Source organism: Erinaceus europaeus, chromosome 7, assembly GCF_950295315.1.
Source record: "Erinaceus europaeus chromosome 7, mEriEur2.1, whole genome shotgun sequence".
Taxonomy (NCBI): domain Eukaryota; kingdom Metazoa; phylum Chordata; class Mammalia; order Eulipotyphla; family Erinaceidae; genus Erinaceus; species Erinaceus europaeus.
This window is the reverse complement of record NC_080168.1, coordinates 1,228,433-1,245,687: the sequence shown is the minus strand read 5'-3', so window position 1 is coordinate 1,245,687 and position 17,255 is coordinate 1,228,433. Positions and strand designations below refer to the sequence as shown.

Below are 17,255 nucleotides of genomic sequence, written 5' to 3'. Positions count from 1 at the left end.
CCTTTTCTGAAAGCCTTTCAATGGGTACAGCAGCTTCTGCTCCTAGGCCATTTCAGTCTTGTTAAACTCACTGCCATTAACTGCTATCAGTGTGTACTTCCCCTGGGGATCCCTTTCTGTTGTCCCCAGGTAATATTTGTGTATTTGCAATATGCCAATAGGCCCTCAAATTATCAATGTAATTAAAAAGCAAACAGCTTTGGTTAGTCAAGAACTTTCCGCTCTGCAGTAGGTTCCAGTCTGTTCGGACTTTGGCAAGAGACGTGACGTCACCTCCGCCATTATACAAAAAGGATGAGTAGTTTCAGTTCAGTCCTGCCTTGCTCAGACTTTGTCTGACAGCAGCCATAACGTCGCCTCCACCACAGGTCGATGGGAGGGGTGGGCATATCAGGGGTGTAGAGGAGGGCTTCGTACAGTCTTGTCCACACTGGGCAGGTGTCCGTGGGTTTGTACACGTGTGGAGGGACTGTGGTCTCTGATTCCCTCTGTGGGTTTGTGCAGATGGGGAAGTAGGGACCAGGGGGCAGAGGCCAGGGGACATGGAATAGGCCAGAGGGCCACACCCCAGTCGCCGGGGAGACCACGCCCCCAGGCGGTGCCCCCTGCTCTGTGGCCTGCGAGGGACGGGTCAGTGGGCTGGACGGGGGCCTGAGTGGAGCCGAGCTGGAGCCTGAGCTGCAGGATGGCAGCTGCCCGGTGAGTGTGACCCAGACAGGCCGAGTGCAGCCAAGCGGGCAGGCTGGCCCCCAGGACGGGGTGCTGGGGCTCAATGGGGCCCTGTGCCCTGGAGCCTGGCTCAGGTCAGCACCCCACCAGTGTCCACTCACAGCTGGCCTGTGGGGAGAGGTAGCAGGCTCTGCAGCTGCCCACTGGACTGGACTGCCCCCAGGACCTCTCCTGGGTGTCCCCTCCCCAGAGTAGCCCTGATTCGGAGCCCCCGCGGCCCACATGCAGGTCTGGGAGGAGGGGCCTGCAGCAGGATATGGGAGCCCCACGAGTGGTGCCCACTGACCCCAGACTCCATGAACCCCAGGGTAGCCCCCCAATGTGTGTTCTAGGGGTCTTCCCAGATGCTGTGAGTACTGGCTCCACCACACAGACCCACTGTTGCCTGGACCAGAGGGGCCCTGGGTGGGGAGGGACCTTGGGGTGATGGGGCAGGACCCCCGGGTTACTTGGTGGAGACTGGGGTGGTGGGGAGGGTCCCTGGAGACCAAAAAACGACAGAAATAAAGAGTGGTCCGGGAGGTGGCGCAGTGGCTAAGGCACTAGACCTTTAAGCATGAGGTCCTGAGTTCGATCCCCGGCAGCACGTGTGCCAGAGTGATGTCTGGTTCTTTCTCTCTCCTATCTTTCTCATTAATAAATAAAAATATTTTTTTACAAAAGGGGGGGAGTGAGGTGGTAGTGCAATGGGTTAAGTGCACGTGGTGCAAAGCTCAAGGATCCCAGTTTGAGCCCCCGGCTCCCCATCTGCAGGGAAGTTGCTTCACAAGCGGTGAAGCAGGTCTGCAGGCGTCTCTCTCTCTCTCTCCTCTTTTCTCCATTTCTCTCTGTCCTATCCAACAACAACTACAACAGTAAAACAACAGGGGCAACAAAAGGGAATATTTTTTTAAATGCTTAAAAAGAAAAAGCCCACCCACCACAGTGGCCTGGGAGATGGACTTGGGATGTGAGGTCCCAGGTTCCCCTGCTGTCACACCTGCCCGGTGGTGCGCCAGTTCTCTCGTTGATGCCAGCCTAGCAGCTGGTGGAGCTGTTCAGCCTCGTGCCCGACTCAGGCTGGAGCCTGGCTCCCCCGTGTGGAAGTAAGCCTCAGCACAGAGATGCCTCTCTCCTGAAAACAGTCAAAATTTCCAACGTGGCCCCAAGTGTGGGTCTCTGGCCGTAGCCTCGTAAGTGCTGGCTCCTGGCTGACATGCCGACAGGTGTGCCGAGTCCAGTAACTGTCCCCCAGGGTGACTCTGCCCTTCCTGTCAGATCTGCTCTCAGGAGTCCCAGTCAAAGGACATGGGGACACAGGCCATGGCCCGAGGGACCAGAGGGGCACTGACCACTCCTCTTTCTTTTTGGACCTCACCCCCACCTGCCTGCCCACTCTGCTCCCCCCCACACACTTGCCCTTGTGAGGGTGGTAGTTATATCTGCCCTATATCCCCTCACCCCTGCAGGGGCTCCCTGGGCTTGTGTCTGACCCCCTGGAATGTTCTGGAGTGTCCGTGTATCCTCCCTTTTAGCCAGTCCTCAGTAACTGGGGATGGGCTCCCGCCCCAAGTGGCCGTGCAGTGTGACAGTGACGGAGAGACCGACATTCAGTCGGAGCCGCAGCCCCTGCACATGGCGGTGTGTGCCGGGGTCCTGCCCCCCCGATGCCCACAGGCGAGACCTCATGGGGCAGGGGCTGCAGGCAGGAGGGGTCAGCACAGAGGCCCAGGGGCGTATCAGTGACAAGGACAGAAGGACCACTGCACCATCCCCTTGTGCCGGCCTGGCTTGGTCACACAGGGTCAGTTTGGGCACGGCCAGCAGAGAAGGCAGGCAAGGACAGTCCCCTGGGATGGGCCCCGGGCACCAACCAAGTCCCCTCCTCTGCAGGGATGTCACTGTAGCAGCCAACAAGTCCCCTGTATGGCGGCCACCCTTCCCATCATGACCCTGGCTGGGACTGCACCATGGGGGCCCCGGGTCACATCACGGCTGACCAGGCTGATGGGGGTGGGCAGGGTTCGAGTGCGGGGTATGTCGTCGGCTTGGTGGCCTGGGGACACGTGTAGAGGGACCTGGGCCTGCCCAGGGTGGGGTGACACGTGACGCCTTAGGGGCAGGTGACACCACCCTCTGCCCTCTCTGTGCCCGTGCCCACAGGGGCCGTCCACACCTCTTCCTTTCCTCTGTTGGGACGGTCCCTGCTGGTTTCAAGTCACAGCAAGCAGTGAAAGGCCACAGCAAGGCCACCTGGGCTTGCAGCCCCAGGTAGGAGCCAAGAGGCACCGGCTGAGGGTGCAGACCCTGGGGAAGGGGAGGGGCTCTGTGGGAGCCGCCAGGGTGAGCCAGTCTGGAGGGACACGCTGTGGAGTGAAGATTTAATATGACAATCACGGTGACCCATCGCGTGGGCCCCGGGCTGGCCAGTCCTGATGGCCAGGGGTCCCCTCCTGGGGTGGTGGGCACAGCGAGGGCCGGCGGACACCGTCCCTCGGCCCAGCCGAGCCGTGTTCCCTGAGCGGCTGAGGCTGGCATGGGGCCCTCCCCGGGGTCCCGGGGGCCGGGCTGTAAGGCACAGTGTGGGCCCTGGGCGTCCCGGGCGGCGGAGTTCAGCACGGCCCGGCCCGAGGAAGGCACGCGGCGGCGGAGGTGGCGGTGGCGGCGGGGGGCTAGGCCGACACGTTGACGTCCCTGAGAGCGAGCGCGCCCGGGGCCTCGTCCCCTAGCAGCAGGGCAGGCGGAGGCTGGGCGGGGTCCTCGGCGGGGTCCGGGGGTCCGGGGCCCAGCTCGGCGGGCGGCTCGGTGGGGCCCAGGCCCTGGGCCAGGATCTGCTGGATGGTGCGGCGCAGGCTGGGGTGCAGCCGGCCCTGCGTCTGGCAGAAGACGTCCAGCGCGAAGGGCTTGAGCGCCCCGGTGCAGAGGTCCTCGTACAGTGGGATGGTGTACATGCGGGACATCTGGGGGCACAGCGGCTGTTGCCATGGGGCCAGCACCCTCTCCCCACCCCTCCCCACGCCAGGCCCTGCTCAGGCTGCTCCCACCCTCTGTGCTGCACCCAGGGGCGGCCTGGGTGGGCGGTGTGGAGGGGCTGGGTAGCCCCCACCCACAGATCTGGTTCTGGGATGCTCCCCAGAGGATGGGAGAGGTTGTCCACGTGGAAACCCCTGCCTGTGGGGTGGGGGACCCTGCACATGGGGAGGCCCTGCATTCAGGGTGGGGGACCCCTGTACGTGGGGTGGAGTACTGAGTGTTTTCAGGGCTGGACCCCCCAGGGGTGGGGCGGCTGCTCTGTTCCAGGGCTGGAAGGCTTTGGCGCTGGGGCAAATGGGGGGGGATGTGCTGGGAGGGGGAATCCCCGTGGTCCTGTTCTGGGGTGGGGGCCCTGCTCTCTGGGGGTGTGCTGTTCAGTGGGGGGGTCCTGCTGTGGGGATGGAGGGCCCTGTCTGGGGGGTTTTATGGGGGAACTGGGGGTCCTGTGGCACCCTATCTAGGGGACTATGGGTCTGTCTGCGAGTCCTTGTGGGGGGTGGGGGGCCTTTTGTGGGGAGACACTGTGGGGGAGGGGCGCCCCATTTAGGGAGCCATGTTGGGGGTAGGCACCCCGTCTGGGGGCGATGCTGGGAGGGGCTCCCCGTGTGGGGGCGATGCTGGAGAGGCGCCCCGTGTGGGGACGATGCTGGGAGGGGCTCCCCGTGTGGGGGCGATGCTGGGCGGAGGGGCACCCCATCTGGGGGCGATGCTGGGAGGGGCGCCCCGTCTGGGGGCGATGCTGGAGGGGATCCCCGTGTGGGGTGATGCTGGAGGGGTTCCCCGTGTGGGGACGATGCTGGGAGGGGCGCCCCGTCTGGGGGCGATGCTGGGAGGGAGCTCCCCGTCTGGGGGCGATGCTGGGAGGGGGCTCCCCGTCTGGGGGCGATGCTGGGAGGGGGCTCCCCGTCTGGGGGCGATGCTGGGAGGGACTCCCCGTGTGGGGGCGATGCTGGGAGGGGGCTCCCCGTCTGGGGGCGATGCTGGGAGGGGGCGCCCCGTCTGGGGGCGATGCTGGAGGGACTCCCCGTCTGGGGGCGATGCTGGGAGGGGCGCCCCGTCTGGGGGCGATGCTGGAGGGACTCCCCGTCTGGGGGCGATGCTGGGAGGGGCGCCCCGTGTGGGGGCGATGCTGGGAGGGGCTCCCCGTGTGGGGGGCGATGCTGGAGGGGCTCCCCGTGTGGGGACGATGCTGGGAGGGGCTCCCCGTGTGGGGGCGATGCTGGGCGGAGGGGCACCCCATCTGGGGGCGATGCTGGGAGGGGCGCCCCGTCTGGGGGCGATGCTGGAGGGGATCCCCGTGTGGGGTGATGCTGGAGGGGTTCCCCGTGTGGGGACGATGCTGGGAGGGGCGCCCCGTCTGGGGGCGATGCTGGGAGGGAGCTCCCCGTGTGGGGGCGATGCTGGGAGGGGGCTCCCCGTCTGGGGGCGATGCTGGGAGGGGGCTCCCCGTCTGGGGGCGATGCTGGGAGGGACTCCCCGTGTGGGGGCGATGCTGGGAGGGGGCTCCCCGTCTGGGGGCGATGCTGGGAGGGGGCGCCCCGTCTGGGGGCGATGCTGGAGGGACTCCCCGTCTGGGGGCGATGCTGGGAGGGGCGCCCCGTGTGGGGGCGATGCTGGAGGGGCGCCCCATGTGGGGGCGATGCTGGAGGGGCGCCCCGTGTGGGGGCGATGCTGGGAGGGGCTCCCCGTGTGGGGGGCGATGCTGGAGGGGCTCCCCGAGTGGGGGCGATGCTGGAGGGGTTCCCCGTGTGGGGGCGATGCTGGAGGGGCGCCCCGTGTGGGGGCGATGCTGGAGGGGCGCCCCGTCTGGGGGCGATGCTGGAGGGGTTCCCCGTGTGGTCCCCAGCGAGCAGCCGGCCACCCGCCCCCGCACCTGGCTCTCCAGGAAGCGGCGCACGCGGTGCAGGTCCGGCTGGTAGTCGTTGCGCACCACGATCTGCAGCCAGCGGACGCGGATCTCCGCGTTCATGGAGTCCAGCAGCGCCGAGTAGCACTGTGACAGGCTGGTCACCACGTCTGGGGGGACAGGGCGGGCTCAGCGGGCGCGGCTCGGGCGCGGCGGGGCGGGGGCGGCGCGGGGCTCCGGGCACCCACCCTGCGGCAGCGGGGAGCCGTCCAGCAGCCGGTCGAGGAAGAGCGCCGTCTGGAAGGTCTTCCACTTGGAGATATCGAAGGCGCTGGCCGAGGCTGCCGCCTGCTCCAGGGGCTCGGCCGTCCACAGCCGGAACAGCGCCTCCACCGGCCGCGTCAGGCTGGAGCCCTGCGACAGGTCGGGCTCGGCCAGCGGCGGCCCCGTGGCGTTAAGCCAGCGCTCGAACTCCAGCCCTGCAGGGGACACCGGGCCGGGGTGTGGCCGGGCAGCCCAACACCCAGGCCTGTCGGCCCTGACTTGTCCCTGAAGCCCGGACCTCCTGGAGCCTGAGCATGTCCCCAAGACCCGAAGGCTTATTCCAGACCCACAGGCGTCCCTGGACAGGGGGTCCCTTTTGAGGCGGGGGGCGCTTTGCACCCACAAGCAGGCGTCCGTCGGTCCCCGGCATCCCACGTGCCACAGTGATGCCCGGGTTCTCACTCTATCCCTGATAAATAAGGACGAGCTTTACAAAACTGGGAGGGGAGGGGAGCCGGGGAAACAGCTCAACAGTTATCCAGAAAGACTTCATGCCCGAGGCACCAAACATCCCCCCAGGTTCAATTACAAGCACGACTATAAGCCAGAGCTGAGCAGTACTCTGGTAAAAAAAAAAAAAAAAGTAAAATAAAATAAGGGGGGGTGGGGGGTTGCACCTGGCTGAGTACACGTGTCACGGTGCCTATGGGGGCAAGGGGACTTCCTAAGCTGAGGGGCAGGGCTACAGGGGACTGTCCCTCCCTCCTTCTCAACCTATTACTGTTTACTGCATAAAGAGCACAAATTGAGAGAAAGGAGGAGAGAGACACCCGCAGCCTGGCTTCGCAGCTCATGAAGCCTCCTCCCTGCAGGTGGGGACCAGGATCCTTGTGCACGGTAATGGGTACACTTAGCCAGCTGCACCACTACTTGGCCCCAAAAAGTAAATGAAATCAAATAAAAAATTAAGGGAGCCCCTCCCCTGAGTGCCCGGACCCAGCATCCCCAGGACCTCGGCCCCAAGTGTTGCCAGCAGTCCAGAGGCTGGGGACCCCCAGGGCAGGTCCCTAGGGGAGGGGTTAGGAGGCCTGCCTGCTCTGGAGCCCTAAGCTCCCCCAAACCCAGGTGCCTGACAAGCCCATGGCCATGCCAGCGGGACCCACGCAGAATGCCTCACTCAAGGCCAAAGCACTGCCCTCCCCATGACTTCGCCCCAGACCCTCCCTCAGCACTGCTGCCTGACGCCCCCCGCCCCCCAGGATTCTGGTTCCTTCTGAGCTTTGCTGCATGGGCTGCCCAGGCACTAATGCCCCCTCCTCCAGAGAGCCCCCTCCCCCGTCTCCGCCGTCCAGTGAGAGGCTGGCCCCCAGGGGAGTGGAGGCATTTCCTCCAGGTGGCCTGGCCTGGCCCCTCACCTGCCCTGCAGTCCACGCTCTGCTCCTTCAGCTCTGGGAAGAAGCTCAGGAAGGAGTCCAGCAGGTCCTGGGCCACCACGCTGGTGAACTTGTACTTGTCCACGTAGGCCTGTGTGGGGGCGGGGCTCAGTGGGGCGGGACCAGCATGGGGCGGAGCCTATGGGGATGGGCGGGGCCTGTCTGGGCGTCCCCCGTGGGGCGGGGCTTGCAGGTGGCTGGGTGAGTAGACATGGGGGGGTGGAGGTGGGGTGGGGTCTGCAGAGGGGCAATTCCTGTCCCTGGGGCTCTGCTGTCCACCCAGGGGCTGCACTTGGGGGCCTGAATCCAGGGCTGTGTGGAGTCCCGAGCAAGCTCCAGGCCACATGCTGCCGAAAGGGTCACCAAGAGGCAGGACATGGGTGAGGCCTGCCCTCAAGTCCCCCAAGTGGCAGTGAGGGGCCCTGGACCCCAGTCCCCCAGGTGGCTGCAGGGTCCTGCCCCCCATCCCCCAGGTGGCTGTAGGGTCCTGCCACCAAACCCCAGGTAGCTGCAGGGGCCCTGCCCCCAGTCCCCCAGGTGGCTGCAGGGTCCTGCCCCCCAGTCCCCCAGGTGGCAGTGAGGGGCCCTGCCCCCAGTCCCCCAGGTGGCTGCAGGGTCCTGCCTCCAGTCCCCCAGGTGGCAGTGAGGGGCCCTGCCCCCAGTCCCCCAGGTGGCTGCAGGGCCCTGCCCACAGTCCCCCAGGTGGCTGCAGGGGCCCTGCCCCCTGTCCCCCAGGTGGCTACAGGGTCCTGCCCCCGTCTCCCAGGTGAGTGCAGGGGTACTGCCCCCGTCCCCCAGGTGAGTGCAGGGGTACTGCCCCCGTCCTCCAGGTGGCTGCAGGGTCTTGCCCCCAGTCCCCCAGGTGGCTGCAGGGTCCTGCCCCCAGTCCCCCAGGTGGCTGCAGGGGTCCCCCCAGTCCCCCAGGTGGCTGCAGGGGTCCTGCCCCCCAGTCCCCCAGGTGGCTGCAGGGGTCCTGCCCCCCAGTCCCCCAGGTGGCTGCAAGGTCCTGCCCCCGTCCCCCAGGTGAGTGCAGGGGTGCTGCCCCCGTCCCCCAGGTGGCTGCAGGGTCCTGCCCCCCGTCCCCCAGGTGGCTACAGGGGTCCTGCCCCCGTCCCCCAGGTGAGTGCAGGGGTACTGCCCCCGTCCCCCAGGTGAGTGCAGGGGTCCTGCCCCCATCCCCCAGGTGGCTGCAGGGTCTTGCCCCCAGTCCCCCAGGTGGCTGCAGGGTCCTGCCCCTAGTCCCCCAGGTGGCTGCAGGGGTCCTGCCCCCAGTCCCCCAGGTGGCTGCAGGGGTCCTGCCCCCCAGTCCCCCAGGTGGCTGCAAGGTCCTGCCCCCGTCCCCCAGGTGAGTGCAGGGGTGCTGCCCCCGTCCCCCAGGTGGCTGCAGGGTCCTGCCCCCCATCCCCCAGGTGGCTACAGGGGTCCTGCCCCCGTCCCCCAGGTGAGTGCAGGGGTACTGCCCCAGTCCCCCAGGTGGCTGCAGGGTCCTTCCTCCATCCCCCAGGTGGCTACAGGGTCCTGCCTCCGTCCCCTAGGTGGCTGCAGGGGTGCTGCCCCCATCCCCCAGGTGGCTGCAGGGTCCTTCCTCCATCCCCCAGGTGGCTACAGGGTCCTGCCTCCGTCCCCTAGGTGGCTGCAGGGGTGCTGCCCCCATCCCCCAGGTGGCTGCAGGTGCTCACGCGGAGAAAGTCGTCAAAGCGCTGGGCATCCCCGCAGAGCTGGGACAGGTAGTAGACGAAGCAATAGCCCTTCTCATAGGTGAAGAGGTTCATCAGGTGGCTGGGGTTCACCCCTGCAAGACAAGTGGCTCAGGGGTGCCCACAGCCTCCACGTCCCCACACCCTGGAAAGGGGGGGTCAGGCACTGGGGGGCAGGAGGGCTGAGAGCACTTCCCTGTGTGGACACAGCCCCCTGTGTGGACGCCCGGGGCAGGGGGCGGCGGGCAGCACCTGGCTCCAGCTTGACCTGCAGCTTGCTGACCGGACTGTCCTCTCCCAGCAGCTTCATCTGCCGGTGCAGTGCGTCCAGTCGGAAGGCTGTCTCCAGGCAGGTGAAGGCCGCACCTGGGTGGGGCGAGGGGCGCTCTTGACCACACTGGGGGCTCCTTACCCGGCCCAGAACCCAGGCCTTGGAGACCCACCAAGCTCTGGACCCCAGTGCTTGCCCTCGGCCCCTCTGCCCTGGCTCGGGACCCTCATCATGGGCTCTGCACCCCTGTCCCTGGCTCTGGGCCTCTATCCCCATCTCTGATTTTTTTTTTTTTTTTAAACCAGAGCACTGTTCAGCTTTGGCTTATGGTGGTGTGGGGGATTGAACCTGGGACTTGGAGCCTCAATCATGAGAGTCTGTTTGCATAACCATTATGCTATCTACCCTCTGCCCCATCCCCATCTCTGAAACCCCACTCCCTGCTCTGCACCCTCAATCTCCAGGTCTCAGCTCCCACCTCTGGTGTTGAGCTCTACTCCAGGCTCTGCTCCCCCCAACTCCATTCTCTGACCCCCACCCCTGGGTTCTGCAAGGCCCCACTCCAAGCTCTGATCCTGCCCTCAGGGCTCCAAGCCCCACACGCTGCGGCTACCGTAGGTCTCCGTGGTGATGCGGCGCTGGGCGTAGGTGGCCAGCCCCTCGCTCAGCCACATCTCCTCCCACGTGGCGTTGGTCACAGCGTTGCCGAACCAGCTGTGGGCCACCTCGTGGATGACGTCGATGACCAGGAACTCGTCACTCTCCAGGATGGAGGAGATGACAAAGGTGAGGCAGGGGTTCTCCATGGCCACGATGGGGAAGGACGGGGGCAGAAAGACGATGTCGTACCTGCGGGCGCCAGGGCCTGAGGTCCGGCTGCCCACTCTGCTGTTCCCCAAGGCCCCTGCCCAGCTCCACTGCCCCCAGCTGGCATCCCCCGCCCGGCTCTACTGGCCCCAGATGGCAACCTCCTGCCCAGCTCCACTGCCCCCAGCTGGCACCCCCTGCCCAGCTCAACTGCCCCCAGCTGGCACCCCCTGCCCAGCTCCACTATCCTCAGTAGGCATCCCCTGCCCAGCTCCACTGCCCCCAGATGGCACCCCCTGCCCAGCTCCACTATCCCCAGCTGGCATCCCCTGCCCAGCTCCACTGCCCCCAGCTGGCATCCCCTGCCCAGCTCCACTGCCCCCAGCTGGCATCCCCCCTGCCCAGCTCCACTGTCCCCAGCTGGCACCCCTTGCCCAGCTCCACTATCCCCAGCTGGCATCCCCCCTGCCCAGCTCCACTGCCCCCAGCTGGCACCCCTTGCCCAGCTCTACTATCCCCAGCTGGCATCCCCTGCCCAGCTCCACTGCCCCCAGCTGGCATCCCCTGCCCAGCTCCACTATCCCAGCTGGCATCCCCTGCCCAGCTCCAATGTCCCCAGCTGGCACCCCCTGCCCAGCTCCACTGTCCCAGCTGGCATCCCCTGCCCAGCTCCACTATCCCAGCTGGCACCCCCTGCCCAGCTCCACTGCCCCCAGCTGGCATCCCCTGCCCAGCTCCACTGTCCCAGCTGGCATCCCCTGCCCAGCTCCACTGTCCCAGCTGGCATCCCCTGCCCAGCTCCACTGTCCCAGCTGGCATCCCCTGCCCAGCTCCACTGTCCCAGCTGGCATCCCCTGCCCAGCTCCACTGTCCCAGCTGGCATCCCCTGCCCAGCTCCACTGTCCCAGCTGGCATCCCCTGCCCAGCTCCACTGTCCCAGCTGGCATCCCCTGCCCAGCTCCACTGTCCCCAGCTGGCATCCCCTGCCCAGCTCCACTGTCCCCAGCTGGCACCCCCTGCCCAGCTCCACTGCCCCCCGCTGGCACCCCCTGCCAGTGTAGCCCCCACCTACCTGCCCCACAGGTAGGGCCCGTACAGCCGCTCGGCCGCACTCAACCACTGTTCCACGGCGCCCGATAGTTTGCTGGTGGCCATGGGCAGGAGGCATGGCTCAGCCCACACGCGGCTCCTGCGGCAAGCAGGGTGGGGTGCACACTCGCCACTGGGCCTCCCTCTGCAAGGACCTGCGCCCTGACCCCTGGCTCTGACCCCCCAGCTGACCCCCAGTCTTGACCCCAGGCCCCATGGCCCGCCCATTGTCCCCTCACTAGGGAGCCTGGGGCAGGTGAGGGCCTCAGTCTGGCAGGTCCAGCTTGGCAGGTTGCTGAGGCTACCTGGTATGCCGGGGGGGGGGGGGGGAACTGGGCTGGTCCCAGGGCCCAGAGGGGTCCTTGGCAGGACTGCCCCGCACAGCGGGTGTGGGAAGGGCCCTACCTGGGCCCGATGTCCGCTGGCTGCAGGTCCCCTGCCACCAGGGCCACCAGGTAGGCGGGCACGGGGTGCTCCATGTGGAAGCGGAACACGCCCTCCTCCTCCTCATAGCTGCTCTGTGTGGCACTCATCAACACCTGCACCCCCGATGGTGCCTGTGGGGGTCCCCATCAGCCCTCGCGCGTCCAGGGGCACCACAGCCAGGGCACCCACACCCCCACAGGGTCCCCACAGCCCACAGGGCACCCTCGTCACCGGGCCCCCCACCCACCTGGGGTCAAGGGAGTCTGGCTGGGCAGCCCGGGGTCAGGAATGGACAGGGGCAGGGGGCCAGGGGTGAGAGCAAGGACAGTCTGGTCAGGCAGGCTGGGGGCTGGGGGTGGGCAGGCGCAGGGGACCAAGGGTGGTGGGGTCGGGGGGTCGAGTGGGTGAGGGGAGGGTCTGGCCGGGCAGATGGGGTCAAGGGCGCTGACCTTGACGACGGCTGAGTAGGTGCTCTTGACAGCGGGCGTGTCGAAGCAGGGGAAGAAGGAGCGGTTGCACACCGAGTGGCCTTGTGTGAAGACGAATGGCTGGGTGTTGCCGTAGGTCAGCTCCGGGTCCAGCCACCAGATCTGTGGACACAGATGGCCGTCACGCCCAGCAGCTCTCTGCCCGCCGAGCTGGGGACAGTGGGAGGGTGCAGGAGGCCTCTGGGCGGGCTCAGCAGGACCCACACCCACTGGACCGCTGGGCCCTGGGTACAGAGCCCCCGCAGCAGAGGATGTGGGCCAGCGGTGGGCATGGGAGGGCTGCCCCCTGCACGGTACAGCCGTAACAGCCACCCTGAGCCCTCTTCTCTTTCAGCAGCCCCGAGTCATCCTGCCTAGTTGCCAAGCACCTTGCCTCACCCTCCCTGTGCCAACACGGTGGTGTCCCCATTAGTGCTGATAACTGAGAGCACAAGCGTTCTCCCAGGAAGGGTGCTCCAGACCCCAGGCCAGGAAGAATACACCCAGACTCAGAGAGGCACCTCCAAACCCCAGGTCAGTGTACCCCTAGACCCTAGGTGAAAAGGGGCATCTAGCCCCAGCCCTGGAAGGGTGCCCCCAGAATCCACCCCTAAACTCCAAGCCTCAAACCCAGAAGGACACTTCCAGACCTCAGGCCAAGAGGAGCATCCTCTAACTTGAGGCTAGGAGTACCCCGAGATCCCGGGGGCATCCCAGACCTCAGGCCAGGAGACACATTCAGATCCCAGGTCCAAAGGGGCACCCCTAGACCCTAGCCCAGGAGGGACACCCATAGATCCGAGACCCTGAGAGTCTCTCTCCAGACCCAGAGTGACTCCCCCAGACCCCAGGCCTAGGGCACCCTCATGCCCCAGGCAGAAAGGTGTTGCCACGGCACAGCTCTGCCCTGGTGGGTGACGGAGACTGCTCCTTGGTGGGCACGGCACTCAGGAATGGGTGCGAAAATGTGGGCCCCAAAGGATGCAGGACCCACAGACCGTCCCCAGGTGCAGGGCCAGGCAGAACTGTGTGCCACCCTCTGACTGGGCCGAGGTGGACCCAAGTCCCAAGGCCTGCTAGGAGTGATGGGCTGGGCCCAGGTGACATTTGCACTGGTGCCTACGGCCCTCCTGTGGCCAACTCAAGGTCTGGGGGTCAGCTCAGGCCTGGGGACCCCTGGGGGTCAGATTAGGTCTGGGGGTCTCTGGGGGTCAGCTCAGGCCTGGAGTTCCTGGGGGTCAGCTCAAGCCTGGGGACCCCTGGGGGTCAGATTAGGTCTGGGGGTCTCTGGGGGCCAGCTCAGGCCCTGGAGTCCCTGGGGGTCAGATCAAGCCCTGGGACCCCTGGGGGTCAACTCAGGCCTTGGGGTCCCTGGGGATCAGCTCTGGCCTTGGGGCCCCTGGGGTCAGCTCTGGCCTTGGGGCCCCTGGGGGTCAGCTCTGGCCCTGGGGGGTCACCTCAGATTCCTGGAGGGTCAGTTTAGGACCCTGGTTGGGGTTGGGTGTATCAGCTCAGGGTCCTGGGATGTCAATTCAGGATCCCAGGGTTACACGGTGTGTCAGCTAAGGGCCCAGGATCCCAGGGTTCTGGGATGTCAGTTTAGGATTTCAAGGTCTGGGGATTGTCAACCCAGAATTCCCAGGGTGGGGGTGTCACCCCAGCATCCTAGGGGTTCCCAGGTGACAGCTCAGCCCTAGTCTGCGTGTCAGACTAGTATCCAGGGATCCTAGGGTGTAGGTCCTGGATGTGCGTTGTCAGCCAAGTTCCTGGGTGTCAGTCCAGGGTCCAGGGGTCCTGAGGTCCTGGGGGGTAAGCCCACGATCCTGGGGGTAAGCCCACAATCCTGGGGGTAAGCCCACGATCCTGGGGTCTGGGTGTTGTCCAGGGGTCCTGGGGTTAAGTCCACAGTCCTGGGGTCTAGGTGCTGTCCCAGGGTCCTGGGGGTAAGCCCACGGTCCTGGGGTCTGGGTGTTGTCCAGGGGTCTTGGGGTTAAGTCCACAGTCCTGGGGTCTAGGTGCTGTCCCAGGGTCCTGGGGGTAAGCCCACGGTCCTGGGGTCTCGGTGTTGTCTAGGGGTCCTGGGGGTAAGCCCACAGTCCTGGGTCTAGGTTCTGTCTAGGGCTCCTGGGGGTAAGCCCACGGTCCTGGGGTCTGGGTGTTGTCCAGGGGTCCTGGGGGTAAGCCCACAGTCCTGGGGTCTAGGTGCTGTCCCGGGGTCCTGGGTAAGCCCACGGTCCTGGGGTCTGGGTGTTGTCTAGGGGTCCTGGGGGTAAGTCCACAATCCTGGGGTCTAGGTATTATCCAGGGGTTTTGGGGTCCTGGGGGTGAGCCCACGATCCTGGGGGCTAGGTTCTGTCTAGGGCTCCTGGGGGTAAGCCCATGGTCCTGGATCTAGGTGTTGTCCAGGGGTCCTGGGTCTAGGTGTTGTCAGCTCTTGGGGGTAAGTCCACGATCCTGGGATCTAGGTGCTGTCCAGGGGTCCTGGGTGTCAGCTCTGCGTGCTTGGTGTTAGCCCGGGGTCTGGATTCCATGAGGTCACTCCTAGACGTGGGGTGTCATCCCAGGGTCCCGGGGCGCCCCACTCACAGGGTCAGCCCAGCCCAGCCCAGGGGTCAGCTCCCTGCTCCCCACCCCCCCCCCCCGCCCCCACTCACTGCGGGCGCGTCGGTGGAAGTGTAGCGCAGGATGACCTGGAAGGGCTGGTGCGCCTGAAGCTCGGGCGGCAGCGTGAGGGTGAGCGAGGAGCCGTAGTCGGTGAACGGGTCGAGGCGGAAGGGCAGCGGGCGCGCGGCGGGCTCGGCGGTGGGCAGCGCGGGCAGCGGCGGGCCGGGCGCGGCGAAGGCGAAGGCGCAGGGCGCGGGCGCGGCGGGCGCGCGGCGGAAGGCGGCCGAGTGCAGGCGCAGCGCGGGGTGCGCGTCCAGCACGAGCGCGGGGGGCGCGGGGCGGCGCGCGCACAGCTCGAGCACCAGGCAGCCGGCCAGCTGGCGCGCCGCGGGCCGCAGCTCCAGGCCGAGCCGCAGGTGGCGGAGGCGGAAGAGCTGCGCGCTGGAGGCCGAGGCCACGTCGCGCGCGGGCGGCGGCTCGGGCGGCGGGCGGGCGGTCGCCTTGCGGCAGCAGCACTGAGCCGCCATGCCACCTAGGTGACACCCATGGGCGCGGGGCGCGGGCGGCGGCGGGGCGCGGGCACAACAGGAAGTCGCGCCGGGAGCCGCCCGGCCCGGCCCCGCGCTGTGCGCCGCCCCGCTCGGGCTCCGCTGGGCCGCCGCCGGGGGCGCTGTGCGCGGGGACGGGGCGTGGGGACGGGGGCGCCGTGCGCGGGGACGGGGCGTGGGGGTGCGTAGTGCGCGGGGGCGGGGGTGCCGTGCGCGGGACGGGCGTGTGGATGGGGGCGCCGTGCGCGGAGACGGGACGTGTGGATGGGGGCGCCGTGCGCGGAGACGGGACGTGTGGATGGGGGCGCCGTGCGCGGGGACGGGGCGTGTGAATAGGGGGCGCCGTGCGCGGGGACGGGGCGTGTGAATAGGGGGCGCCGTGCGCGGCGACGGGCGTGTGGATGGGGGGCGCCGTGCGCGGGGACGGGGCGTCTGGATGGGGGGTGCCGTGCGCGGAGACGGGACGTGTGGATGGGGGCTGCCGTGCGCGGGGACGGGGCGTCTGGATGGGGGGCGCCGTGCGCGGGGACGGGGCGTCTGGATGGGGGCGCCGTGCGCGGGGACGGGGCGTGTGGATGGGGGGGTGCCGTGTGCGGGGACGGGGGCGCCGTGCGCGGGGGCCGGGCGTGGGGGTGGGGGGGCGCAGTACGTGGGGACGGGGACGCCGTGCGCGGGGACGTGGCCTGGGGACGGGGCGCCGTGCGCCGGGACAGGGCGTGGAGGTAGGGGCGCTGTGCACCGAAATAGGGGCGCGTGGTGGGAGGCGCTGTGTGCGGGGAGCTGGCGTGGAGACAGACGACAGACGGGGGCGCCGTGCGTTGGTATATGGGAGCCTGTTGGGGGCGCTGTGTACCGGGACGCGGTGCGGAGACGGGGCGCTGTCAGCCGGGGCCAGGGGGGTGTGGGGACCAGGGGCGCCGTGCGCTAGGTCCGGGGAAGCAGGGGTAGGGGTCCGAGCTCTGCAGTGGGACGGGGAGACGCGGAGGTTGGGAACGCGGTGCGTGGGGCTCTGGCGGCGCCGTGCGTTGTGGCTGGAAGGTCTGGGTGCTGTGAGCAAGGATAGGGCGGTGGGTCGAGTAGCCGCGCCTGCCCTGGAGCGCGTGTGCCATGCAGCCACGTGGGGGCTGGCGTGGCAGCAGAGAGGCAGGAGCCAGATGGGCAGCGGAGGCCCTCACTCCCCGCCTCCCCGGGGCCTCAGTCAAGCGGGGTGCCCCTGCACCACGCCCAGGGGTGCTCCTTCCCAGGGAGGCGGTGACATGCCTCGCTGGGGGTCTGGATGAGACTGGGGTGAGGCCGCCAACTTCGGGGCTGCCAGCCTGCTGGCGGCGGGCCCTGCAGGTCAGCCCTGGGAGGACGGAGGGCCGGACAGACGGCAGCCTTCCCGGTGTTTGTCACACGTGTATTTGTACACAGCCCGCACGCAACTCCCAGGCTCCTTCTCTGAGCCTGCGGTCGCGGGGACACTAACTAGCCTGTGCGCCACAGGACAGGCGGACGGGCCGTGCCTGAAGCAGGTGTCACCTCGCTGGGATGCTCGGGGTGCAGGCAGGAGGGTGCTCACTGGTCGGCTCCCACGCCGGGTCGCGGCAGGACCGGTGTCCCGGGGGCTGGAGGAGCAGCAGCTGTGCAGCCCCAGGTCCTTCCAGAGCAGCGACCCCGTAACCAACGTCTTTCAGCCTCCTGCTCGCCAGCGGCCTTTGCAGTGCGGCAGCTGAGCCAGGAGGGCGGCCACACGAAAGGGTGCAGGCCCGGGGCTGCCTGCCCGGAGGTGACGGACCAAGGCCGGCAGTTGACCTGCTGGGCCAGGCCGCTGGACTGGGGACCGACTGGCAGGGCTCGGGGAGGACGGCCCCGGGACCGGAGCCGACTGGCCAGGCTGCGGCTGACCGCTAGGGCTCGTCCTCCGGGGACTCGGCCGCCAGGACACCCCGGGCGCGCAAGACCGCCTCGTACCGCTGCAGCTGGGACCAGAAGCCCGGGTTCGGCTCGGCCACCGGGCGCGCGCTCCTCACGGTCTGCGGGGAGAGACCAGTCACCGCCCCGCCCCCGCCCCGCCCCCGAC

General features: G+C 67.7%; 1 protein-coding gene and 1 long non-coding RNA gene across 3 annotated transcripts; one reads left to right on the top strand and one right to left on the bottom strand.

Moving 5' to 3' along the window:
• Positions 1 to 3,075: 3,075 nt before the first annotated feature.
• On the bottom strand, positions 3,076 to 15,337 carry RNPEPL1 (arginyl aminopeptidase like 1). Of its 2 annotated transcripts, none has more exons than XM_060193572.1 (11): positions 14,696 to 15,337; positions 12,024 to 12,164; positions 11,554 to 11,705; positions 11,132 to 11,248; positions 9,866 to 10,101; positions 9,234 to 9,347; positions 8,964 to 9,076; positions 7,267 to 7,375; positions 5,836 to 6,066; positions 5,615 to 5,757; positions 3,076 to 3,539 (listed from the first exon to the last, which is right to left on the bottom strand). In XM_060193572.1, the coding sequence occupies exons 1-11, from the start codon at positions 15,170 to 15,172 to the stop codon at positions 3,381 to 3,383; spliced, it is 1,992 nt and encodes a 663-aa protein (XP_060049555.1). In that variant the 5' UTR covers positions 15,173 to 15,337; the 3' UTR covers positions 3,076 to 3,380. The 2 variants fall into 2 exon arrangements, with proteins under 2 accessions (XP_060049555.1, XP_007532037.2); XM_007531975.3 differs by having other exon boundaries at positions 3,076 to 3,668; positions 14,696 to 15,336.
• Positions 14,171 to 14,677, top strand: LOC132539362 (uncharacterized). The gene is made up of 3 exons (XR_009550594.1): positions 14,171 to 14,243; positions 14,437 to 14,462; positions 14,507 to 14,677. It is a non-coding gene; the product is annotated as an uncharacterized LOC132539362 (long non-coding RNA).
• Positions 15,338 to 17,255: the final 1,918 nt, after the last annotated feature.